Source organism: Dreissena polymorpha, chromosome 4 (genome assembly GCF_020536995.1).
Source record: "Dreissena polymorpha isolate Duluth1 chromosome 4, UMN_Dpol_1.0, whole genome shotgun sequence".
Taxonomy (NCBI): Eukaryota; Metazoa; Mollusca; class Bivalvia; order Myida; family Dreissenidae; genus Dreissena; species Dreissena polymorpha.
In genome coordinates, this window is record NC_068358.1 from 133,778,798 (window position 1) to 133,791,189 (window position 12,392).

The following is a 12,392-nucleotide window of genomic DNA, read 5'->3' on the forward strand; positions in this document are numbered from 1 at the left end:
CCCCCCCATCCCGAACCAACACGTCTGGATCCGTTCCTGTGTAACATAATCAAAGATTATAGTAAGTTCTACGGGTAACTATACACGTTGCTGGTCACAAGTATTCTATGTACATGTATACTGTACTAGGGACTGCTGTTTAAAATATGACATAAATTCAAAATAAATTCAATATAATACAAATTTTATTAAGGCCCAATTTCACCTGCATCAGTATGCGAGCTACATGTAATAAAGGCAAAATAACCAAAATGAATTGCATTTTGCTGTATATTTATTTATCAGAATATACTACTCAAAACACAACGAATAATAAAAAACAGTCTTGGTTAATAAGATAGTTAAATTGCTACATTTACTAGATCTACATGGTAAAACAACATCTAAATCAATATACATGTCTTTAAGTATAATTACTTGAAAAGTTATGATGTAAAATACCTGAAAATAATGCTTCACTTAATCTTTCAATCAACAAATTGTTACAAACAATTGAATAAAATAGATGTATATCTAAATTTTCATTTAGTTTGACAAAATAGAACATTTCATGCCACTATGATATTAAAAAAATAACGAAAATTTGACTAAATGTTAAAAATTAAGTAGGTTAATTTTTCAACATTATTATTAGTTGTTTGTAGAAATAGCAGTACTGGTAGTCGTCGTCGTAGTCATAGTAGCAGTAGCAGCAATAGTAGTAGCAGTAGCAGTAGTAGTAGTAGTAGTAGTAGTAGTAGTAGTAGTAGTAGTAGTAGTAGTAGTAGTAGTAGTAGTAGTAGTAGTTGTAGTTACCAATTCAAATTCAACCATTTTTTAAATAAACACATACAAATAAATATTCATTGATTTTTTTGGCATTTAAAGCAAGAATATATAATCTTATTTTTTTTTTTAAAACAGGCAAAACATTTTGATGAATAAAAACTGGAATAAAAGTTCTCACAAGAAAATAAATGAAACAAAAGTTCTGCATCTGTGTTTACTTGGTTGTTACAAATTTAACAGTAATAAACAATATTTGATTGATGGTGTTTACAACAATCGAGCATTCTGGTCAGGAGCTGGCCGGCCACATAAGGCATAAAACCTTTTTTCGCATAAAATGGGTCATATTTTAATGTACTTCTTTAAAATATGGACCCAAGGCAAAATATCAGTCAATAAAATAACCTAACTAAAAGTATCAAAATACTAAGTAACCAGATCTTGATTTAATTTGATAATTAAGCAGTGCAGCAAGGTAAAAAAAAGGTGAAAAAAGAATTAAATAGTATTTACTTATTGCAATATCAATACAAACAACAATTATTGTTAACATGTGAGTATCAAGGAAAAAAACAAAATATGTACCAACAGTTTATTTCAACTTTCAAGTAAATAGACAAAACTCAATCACAATTTAGTACATAATGAGTAACATGCAACGAGATCAATGACAAAAACATTGTTTGAAAGCATAGAACATGTAGTGACAGCTGTTCTGCATCTTAATATATCACAGAAATTTGAGCTATATACACATTTATGCCGATCTTATACTCAGCAGGTATTTAAGTATCTGGTATTTGCTCACAAAAAATTGTTATTGACCATTCAAGAAAACCATGAAAAAAATCATGTAAAATGATCTATTTTGGAAAATGTGTTTTTCATATAATTTAACCAGTGTACCAAAATACAAAAACAAGAGGATAACTTAAACAATATAACAAAATAAGAAGATCACATAAACAAAGCAAGAAAACAAGAAAATAAACTAGAGCTTTGTCACAGACGTGACAAATACCCCCACATGCCGCATTGACACATAATATTTTGCATGTCGTCTTCACAAAAAACAGCAGACACCATGCTCAATTTTTAAAATGCACTAAATAACCCCTTGACCTAGTTTTTGACCCAGAAAAGCCCACCTTCTAACTTGGCCTTAAGATCATCTCCATAAAACTTCTGACCAAGTTTGGTGAAGATCATATGTAAACTACTTGAATTAGAGAGCGGACACCATGCTGAATGTTAAAAAACGCACTAAGTGACCTCGTGACCTAGTTGTAGACCCGGCAAGGCCCATGTTCAAACATGGCCTAGACATAATCATGTAGATACAACTTCTGACCAAGTTTGGTGAAGATCGGTGATGAAAACTACTTGAATTAGAGAGCGGACAACATGATGAATGTTTAAAACGCACTAAGTGACCCCTACACCTAGTTTTTGACCCGGCAAGGCCCATGTTCAAACTTGGCCTAGACATCATCTAGATACAACTTCTGACCAAGTTTGGTGAAGATTGGATGAAAACTACTTGAATAAGAGATTGGAAAACATGCTGAATGTTTAAAACGCACTAAGTGACCCCGTGACCTAGTTTTTGACCCGGCAAGGCCCATGTTCGAACTTGGCCTAGACATCATCTAGATACAACTTCTGAACAAGTTTGGTGAAGATCTGATAAAAAAACTACTGGAATTAGAGAGCGGACAACATGCTGAATGTTTAAAACGCACTAAGTGACCCCTTGACCTAGTTTTTGACCCGGCAAGGCCCATGTTCGAACTTGGCCTAGACATCATGTAGATACAACTTCTGACCAAGTTTGGTGAAGATCTGATGAAAACTACTTGAATTAGAGAGCGGACACTTAATACGGACCGACAGACAGACCGACAGACAATTTCACTCCTATATACCCCCCTAAACTTCGTTTGTGGGGGTATAATTAAACAAAACATGACGATCAGTTACACAAAACCAGAGGATCAATAAAAGCTCATCTGAGATATCTTGGTGGTACTCAAGACCACTGGTCTGAGGCTACTGTCAAATTGTTATGAAAAGGGCATAATTTGAACATATCTTATATAAGTCTGTATGAAACGTGTCACAAAAATTAGTGAGACTTATTTTCACCACTGAGGCATATTTTGAATAAAATTAAGGACCACTATCTCATGTCATATTACCTATCAAATATTACATCTATGGGCTTTGGACTTTAAATAGAGAAAAAAATCAGTCAGGGCTATAGATAAAAAGCGTATTTGCTTTATTACGCAATTAAAATAACCAAAAACGTAATTAAATTAAAAATAAAGAGTACAAAAACGCAAATAAAAATTTTATAACGTAATTCCCTAAAAAAAACATTGCGTCTTGAAACGCATTTCTTACGAAAACCGGGTGTATTTTTAAGACAATTTTTTTTCCGTACAAAAATGTACTGGATAGTTTATATGCCGTCCTTTGGAGAAAAGAAGGCAGTCTTTCCAGCGGTTATCGATCTTTGGGGTATTATTGTAATTATTCGTAGACCCGTCCGATTTCTTCTTTCATTTCCAATGTACATGTATTCAACTCAAAATGACCCGCAAACGGGGTGCATCGCTTTGAACAGCCATAATTTTATCAATTGTGCCGCGATTTGTACGAACTCGGTCTTATCCAACGCAAAAATGAATGAACTTGGATCAGAAATAAAGTAATTGTTTTTTGTTATGTACAGGTACCTTTTTGAATTCCATTTGTATTACAATTATAGTAACCTTAGTAGATTTTTATTATATTATATTATGTCATTCCCTAAATTACCCAATCGAGTTAAAAAACCAGGGGTGAAAAACCCAATTAAGCTCAAAAGTAGGTGGTAAATTTTTTTGCTAAAACTCTATTGAATTTACAAAAATCCTATTGTTGTCAAAACAGAGGGTGAAAAACTCAATATACCATAAAAGTTATCTATAGCCTTGTCAGTTAGTTTGCTGGTTACGTCAATATTAAAAGTGTGAAACCAATGCCAGCTTTTACCTCAGGGGTATAATTTAAACAAACTTTGTAGAGGACCACTATCTGATGCTTAATACATGTGTATTAATATGAAAGGTCTGACCTCTGTTGTTGCTGAGATTGTAAGAGATATTTTGCTATATTTCCAAATGAAAATGTGACCCCTGGAATGTGATCGGCTCCAACCCAAGGGGCATCATTTGAGCAAAGTTTGTAAAAATACAAAATATGAAAGCACTGCAAGAGTCTTAGTCTATGTAAAACTGGCAACACACAGGGCAAGGCATGTTTTGACACCAGGGCAATGATTTGGATTAATTGTACAGAGGACATGTAGATTATGACACTACCCAAATGTGAACGCTATTTAATGCTACATACCAAATATCTAGGTCCACAGTTAAGTTTCAATTTTGAAACCCATAACCCAGAACCAGAACAATTCAAACAATTTTTATCTAATTCTGACATGTGATTCAGAAGTTTATGTTGTTTAAAGAAAACATTTACAGACACACAGAAACACGACTAACATCATGGTATCCTTAAAGCTCATCATGGGCACATAGTGAAATAATCAGTCACAATGTTCAGCTCTATGTAAATCTAAACAAAATTGTGTCACTTCCACTGATGCCCTCAACACAAATGTTTGGACATTAACAAAACCACTACTCAGTGGACAAAAAGACAAAGAAACAAATATGTCCATAGAATTTAAACAACGGGACCATTCAACCTCATTGCCTTTTTTCCACAATTAAGCCAAGGTTGGTCAAAGTCAAAATTACTTTCTTGATGATTATATTATATATATATATATATATATATATATATATATATATATATATATATATATATATATATATATATATATATATATATATATATATATATATATATATATATATATAAAGTTCATTGCTGTGAGCGTTTGAACAAATCTGAAAAGCAGTTTTAGGAATTGAAAACACAATAATTATTTTGGGACTATAAATTCAATGGTTGTAAACCAGACAAAGGGCCATAAGTGTTCATAAACTTGTGTCTCCGCCTGTGAAAGTTTAATCAAGATCTACCTAATAATTAACCCTTTGCATGCTGGGAAATTTGTCATCTGCTAAAATGTCGTCTGTTGAATTTCTAAAATTAGCATTTTCTTCGATTTTTTTTCCAAAGAATACTATCAGAATAGCAATCAGTTTGGATCCAGATGAGACGCCACGTTCTGTGGCGTCTCATCTGGATCCAAACTGTTTGCAAAGGCCTTCAAAATTCGGTTCCCGCACTGAAAGAGTTAAAGAAGAGTTGCAAACATAAGCTTTGGGACACACATACTAGTAGACTTACCCATGTACAGACATACAGACAAGTTCAATGATTATGGCTCCTATTGAAAATTACAACTAAAAACATAAAAAACGCCTATCTAGCAATATTCAATAATAAAACAATAAAGTTAATTTATACCAGTCTTTTAAATTAACATTACAACACCTATATTTGAAAGTTCACTATTTATATTATACTATTGATCTTTTTTCTCGTTAACATGATGCTTTGAATCTTAAGAGATTCCGTCGTTAACTTAATAAGGTAAATCTTAATGATGATTGTTAATTTCAAAGATTTCCTCCTTACATGAGGACACATGTCTTAGAAGACTTCTCTTCTTGCGGCCTTTGAGGCAGTGGGGGTGCTCGTTTCTGATGCTGCTCCATCAGGAACTGCTCTCTAGAACAGGAAAAAACATAATGGATCTTATGCCATACCAAGTTTAAGTTTTCTTAGAAATGTGGATATCTGTTTTCGGATTTATTCAAGTGCATGATTTTCATATTGCAATTTGTGGTGCATTACTAATGTTTTACATATAAATTGCATCTTAAAAGGAAATTGTTGTATAAGATAATTGCAGTTATTAATAATAAAAAAATATTAGATTCATTTTGATGGATGAAAGAGAATACTCGAGTCAGTTTTACATACAAAAAGTCAAGTTATCAGGAGTTGACTGCAGAAAACAGTGAAATGATATGGTTTGTTATTAATGGTGCAGCAACTGGTGTCAAAAGAGTGTCAAATATGATACCGCTACTTTTAAAAGACTGTGATTTAATGAATATGCAGTAAGAAGTAAGCACATGTTTCCTTTCAAACCAACCTTTGACCTCTTGGCATTTGATCCACTTTACTCTCGGGGTAGGCTTCTTCTTTGTCACTGCCAACTAGTTGTAGAAATAGTAATATAATATTAATATTGATGACATTCATAATTTGGGTTTCTAAAATATGTCTAAAATGATGTTGCTTACTGGCCAGTGAATAATAATTTTGGGTTCTTAAGGTTGCATTATTAAACAGTTTTAGGTAGCAAGTCCGTGTTGTTTTTCATAAGAATGACATGGAGCAATTTATTGACCAATAGACATTGCAAACATTATATCAAATGAATACTTTTTTCCATTATGCAGGCAGTAAATGAAAGAAGTGAATAATTATAACGGTAACTATTGTCAATTGCTATCTTTCTGTAAAAGACATACATACATGAAGTTGTTGCATACAAGTACAAAAAGGGGAATAATTCTGGTAAATTAGAGAGATATGTACTAGTTACATGCAAACCCCATCTGAATTCTGAATTTCAACTTGCAAGCAAACCTCAACGGGACTTTGGGTAAAATAAGATGCAATATCCTCCTAAAAATCTGGTAACAGTTACAGGATTGGTCAGTGAATGTTCATAAAGACCCTGATCTTGAACACATACATGTATGTATATACATGTATAGGGTTTTATTTCAATTTCTGTAGTTAACACTTTATGTATTTTTAGGCACTTGTAGTCCCTAAGAAATATAAATTTAATAAAAGACCTTTCTTACTAGATTCAAGTTTAAAAGGCTTCATTTCCAACCCTTAGTAATATGATGAGCAGCAAACAGCATAAAACCTGACCAGAGCATTACGCAGACTACTTAGTATAGCTCAAACTATTCTATGATTAGTCCAGCTTAAAACTTTGATTATACAATTGTTATACACATGTATGTAAGAGTGATTTTACAAAAACTACAATATATGCAATTAAGTGATAAAGTTGATCTTAATAATACTATACTATTAACACCAAATGTGCATTTAAATAAAAGAGCTATCTGTATAGTTTCTTGTGGAGATACAAACTCTTAAACTTATTTTCACTTCAAACTTAACCTAGTTGTGCCTCATAATTTATTATTATTCGTGCAATATGAAGTAGTTTACACACCATTTGAGGTATCAAAATGGGCAGTCTAAAATAGTTCACAGTTAAACTGGAAAGATTGCAATGCATTGAAATAAAGTTTTTTAAAGTTTAACTTGAAAATTTAATTTAAAGCAGTTTACCATTGATTGTACACCACAGATAAAAAGTAGTCTGTAGTGCAATACACAATAATGCGGGTGCTAAATCTTTCCTTGCAATAGGCTGGTTCTATAATTTCATAAATATATTTCTGAGTAGAAATTATTATATTATATAGTTCCGATGCTATGTCATGGTTAGAGGTCTTTTGCAAACAGTTATGTGGTATTATCTTCTGTTTTTAATTCAACATGTACACAATGCATATATTATGCTTGCATTGTTTAATAAACTGAGCAGAAATGAAAGTCATTGACATTGTTTTGCTTGTCTAATATTTCGTCTGCATTACCTCCCTTATCCTGTTTGACAGGTTTCCCTTGATCACCATCATCTGTACTTTCATTACTACCAGTTTTTGTACAATAACCGTCAAAGAAATTCCCGTTTTTTGTCCTTGTCCTTCTGCGATGATTATCATTACCTTCTGTGACAGGCTTTGTCTGCATTCTATTCATTGTACCGATGGTTGCATATGGGGGATCGTCATCTTTTCTTGTAGTGTCATCATCATCATCATCATCATCAATATCAGTGCTGTTGTCGCTGTTGTCACTTTCAACATCACGACCATTCTGAACAGTACTGGTTGCCTGATTTTCTGAATCATCACTGTTGGAATAATCATTGTTTGAGCGACGGTGCATGTTGCGCTGTGCAGGTTTCAGGTAGGTGCCAGTGTGGGGTGGAGACTGTGTGGGGAGAGGTGGTGCCCTAACAAGAAACACATGCAACCATTGCCAGTGTGCGAAAAAAAAGTGTGCGAAAAAAAAGGAAAGAAACCAATCGTGTGCGAGTGAACCACAACATTGTGCATGGCATAGGTTTCCAAGAATTAAATCCTTAATTCACCCTTTACCACTCAGATGCACATTAATTTTTTACCTGTTTGTACTTCCTAAGAAATTCAAATGCAATTATAGATCTTTCTTTATAGATTTAAGTTTTAAAGGCTTCATTTCCAATCATAAGATACTGATGAGCAGCCAACCACATAAAACCTGAACAGGCTGTGATTTACTCTCAGGTTGTTCTGGTTTTATGCTGGCTGCATATAGCCATTTTCTCTTTGCCGCTGAGTTTGAAAGGGTAACATAATAATCCAGCCAAATGTAATAATGTGATTGCAATCAGTTTTTTAATCAGTTCAAAATCACATGCAAATTGTTGTATTGTGTTTGCAAATATCTGACTTTTTTTTACTAATTTGACAAGCAGGTGACTAATTTTGCCCATAAGTTTGATATTTGGAATAAATCATTTATTTTTATATGATTTCCCTCAAGCAACATACAAAAAAACTTATACTTTACCAGGAAACTGTTGTAAAAAAACTTAGCTTTTCTTCAAGCAACAATTTCACTAAGTTTGTAAAAAATTAAATTATACTTAAACAAGACCTTTCTCCATAGGATGACATAATTATGCACTCGAAAAACGCTTTGATAGAAGTTATGAGCATTTTTCGAAACCTAAACGCAGATTTCGAAACCTAAATGCGGACCCTAAGTTCAAGGTCAAGGTCAAAGGGGTCAAAATTTGTGCACATATGGAAAGGCCATATCCATATACACATGCACACCAAATATGAATTACATCTGAAGCGACATAGAAGTTATGAGCATTTTTCAAAACCTAAACGCAGATTTAGAAACCTAAACGCTGAACCTTTGTTCAAGGTCAAGGGGTCAAAATTTGTGAGCATATGAAAAGGCATTGTTCATATACACATGCATACCAAATATGAAGGTTACATCTGAAGCCACATAGAAGTTAAGAAGAGCATTTTTCGCAACCTAAATGCAGATTGCAAAACCTAAACGATAAACCCAAGTTCAAGGTCAAAGGGGTTAAAATTTGTGAACATATGGAAAGGCCTTGCCCATATACACATGCATACCAAATATGAAGGTTACATCTGAGGCGACAGAGAAGTTATGAGCATTTTTTCAAAAAAGTGTGACAGACAGACAGACGGACGGACAGACAAACGGACAGTGCGATCACTATATGCCATCCTTCAGGGCCATAAAAATAAAACAGCCTATTACACACATAGTGCTTGCCATTGATAGAAAATATCATTTAAGTCTACACACAATCAAAAGAGTCGGGTATGACTTAACTTGCACACTGATCACACAGTTTGTAGCCATAAGTGCAATATTGCATACCCTATCTCATATTTTGTGATGGCCAAAAAGTGCGTGAGAGAAAAATAAAAAACATTTGCATACAAATTGAAAACTAAATAAAATTGCCCTTCAACAGTGAATATGTGTCACAAGGGATAATCTGATCAGCTGTATATCACACACAGAAAACCTGTGATTTATATGGAGTGGACAGGTGTGGGGTAATATAATAAAGTCAAGACAGGCACTCAGTAAATATAAAGCATGCCCCTACGATGCAGCAACCCAGAGTCCACTCCTGGACATCATCTCTGTAAAAGCCTTCAACCTTCAACAGCAGTGAGAAGTAGGCTATCAGTAGAAGTCAAATATGCTGAGTACAAACAGTCTTAAGGGGTGTTGCGGCAGTTTATTTAACCGAGGATATATTTATGGCAACACCGTTGCTATTATCACAACCCAATAGTTTTGTTATCAGAATCATCACAAATTAATGACCGAGTAGGTTCATAATAGGTACTGAGTGGTTTGATCCCAGGTGTGGTTAACTTTTTTTTATTATAATTTTTTTTTCTTTCTTTTATTTCACTCTTGTTTTTTTTCATGGAGCTCTTTACTCCTGTTGTTTACATTATTCAATTTAAAGCATTTTATCGCAAACTTCAAAACATGCCGAAATCTGTCAACAAGTCCCTGTTATTGATGATTAAGGTCGAGTTTGATACTGTATGGTCTTATGCTTGTGATTAAATATTGTATAAGTGTTGTGTTTTATTAAGCCGTCGTGATCCCAATTAAGATTGAAAACAATCTATAATGTTTATGCATATCTCTAACAGTCTATGTACCAGACTTGGGTTTCGCCTAATTGCTGTATTTTAGGAAATTTGACATAGACGGTAGGGATAGTTTAACAAAAAAATCTCTGTTAAAAGTGCGGTGACCCCCCTTTTTTATTTTTGTTTTATGATAACAATACGTAGATGAACGTATTTGAGCAGTTTCGCAAAAAGTTATTAGATAGAACTTTTTAAATTCCGTTTTTGTGGTTAAAATAGTAAAAAATTGACGTTTGTTTGGGTGACATAAAAATTATAAAAATTAAATTTTCTTAAAATTTAACTTGTGTTCTCCATTTTTTGGTAGTTTGTGGTTTAATTAAATGGTATATGATATATATTAGCTTATATAATATCTACATGTTGCCAATTTCATAGGTTATTAATCATTTTTATGCAATTAGAGATTTTTCATTTTAATGAAAAAGTACATGTTATATAATGGTGAATACAATCAAAACAAGGCCGTTGACCCTATTTTTTTATTTCATTTTTCATATAGTATTTGTATGTAGCTGTAGTACTTGAATATAAATTTTGAGCAAAAGTTATTAGATGGAAAAAAATCAGCAAAACTGCAGCAACACCCCTTAACATCAAATCTTTTATACAAAATTTAATCTTAAGGCAGAAAAAAAAGATTTGTTTAAATAAGATCAAAAACAAGAGATGTGTTTGTCATTAACACAATGCCCCCTACTGTGCCGCTTTGATTGATTGATTTATTTTTTTTATCATTTGGCAGGTACAGATAATTATCCCCCTTTAAAGCTTATTACTTCCCTTGGATTTGTTTTTTGGCCTTTGACCTTGAAGGATGACCTTTCACCACTCAAAATGTGCAGCTCCATGAGATACACATGTATATGAATGACAAAGTTACATAATGAACAAAGTGTTATGGTTGGTTTCTTATATACTAGATATGTAGGTACTTGGAATTGTAACCTTAACATAGGGACTTGATTCTTGCACTTGACATTTACTCCATAATTGTCTATTATGTTATTTGAAAGCCCATCCATGCTGGAAAATGTTATCCAGAAAATATGTTCATAATTTATCTCAATAATTTACCTTAAACTGAAACCAAGGCCTCAGAGGACCAGTTAATTATCAGACTTACAATGATTGTCAACTAAGCCCACCTGTTAAAAAAATCCATAATTTTTTGTATAAATTGTTAGAGGCCAATAACATTATTTACATTGTACTTTGAATTGTGACTTTAGACCTAAATGTAGAGTTCTTGCACATGACATCTTATTGGTAAAAAATACATCAATGCTGGACATAGTTATTCTCCAGACAAAGTGTTAAGGACTTATATCTTAAATTTAACCTATGACCTTGAATTGTTAATTTTACCTGGCCTTGCTTTTTTCTCACATTCTGTCTCAATATGATGATCACCTTGGTAAGTTATTTTAAAATACATGTACATAAATTTGACCTTTAACCCGTAATTATGACCTTGACCTTGCATCTTTCTCTTCAGCATCCTCTCTGTCTCCTAATGCTGGAAAACATGAACTGTCTGAAAAAAAGTGTTTAGGACCGATTTCCTTATTTTGACTTTGAACTTGAATTGTGATCTAAACCATCAAACTAGGAACCTGGTTTTTGTGCATGAAGCTCTGTTTCATCATGCTTATAACTTTTATCAAGTTATTTGAAATTCCATCGATGTCGGACAGCTTAAATCTTCTCACTTTAACTTAATTTCAAAGGACTGACAACCTTGCTGCTTGCATGTTCCCATAATACAGCATTTTTCACACAGCCATATACAAATGAGATATTTAAGACGTTGATGATGATCTTGAAATGAGGACATCTGCTAAAAAAGGCGGACCTAAAGCAAAGAGCAAACAATAGAATACCTTCTGGCAGCGTTCTCTTTGTTGACTGCAGGTGCCTGACTTTCATCCTCACTCTCTGTGCTCTCATCATCAGTGTATACCTGGATAGAAAATTATTAAAACCAGCCTCGTTCTGGGAAACCCAGGCTTAATGACTGTGCGTAAAGTGTCATCCCAGATAAGCCTGTGCAGTCTGCATAGGCTAATAATGGACAAATATTTCTGCCTAGACTAGATTAGATGAGACTTCCTTTTAATGAAAATGCCATTTAAGCGGAAAGTGTTTTCCCTGAGTAGCCTGTGCAGACTAATTTGGAATGAAACTTTAAGCACATGCATTAAGCTCAGTTTTCATGGA

The 12,392-nt window shown here is 33.4% G+C and overlaps 1 protein-coding gene and 1 long non-coding RNA gene across 5 annotated transcripts in view; both read right to left on the bottom strand.

Annotated features, from left to right (window-relative positions):
- Positions 1–256: 256 nt before the first annotated feature.
- On the bottom strand, positions 257–4,626 carry LOC127876813 (uncharacterized). The gene is made up of 2 exons (XR_008048093.1): positions 2,527–4,626; positions 257–2,367 (listed from the first exon to the last, which is right to left on the bottom strand). It is a non-coding gene; the product is annotated as an uncharacterized LOC127876813 (long non-coding RNA).
- Positions 4,627–4,674: 48 nt separating this feature from the next.
- The window catches only part of LOC127876808 (uncharacterized), a 30,002-nt gene continuing 22,284 nt past the window's right edge, over positions 4,675–12,392 (bottom strand). For 3 of the 4 annotated variants that reach the window (XM_052422271.1, XM_052422269.1, XM_052422268.1), the window contains 4 exons: positions 12,056–12,135; positions 7,623–7,912; positions 5,951–6,014; positions 4,676–5,520 (listed from right to left, as the gene is read on the bottom strand). In XM_052422271.1, the coding sequence (XP_052278231.1) occupies positions 5,424–5,520; positions 5,951–6,014; positions 7,623–7,912; positions 12,056–12,135 (531 nt within the window). In that variant the 3' untranslated portion in view covers positions 4,676–5,423. Of the gene's footprint in view, positions 5,521–5,950; positions 6,015–7,622; positions 7,913–12,055; positions 12,136–12,392 lie in introns of all 4 variants that reach the window. The other variant, XM_052422270.1, reaches the window with a different exon arrangement.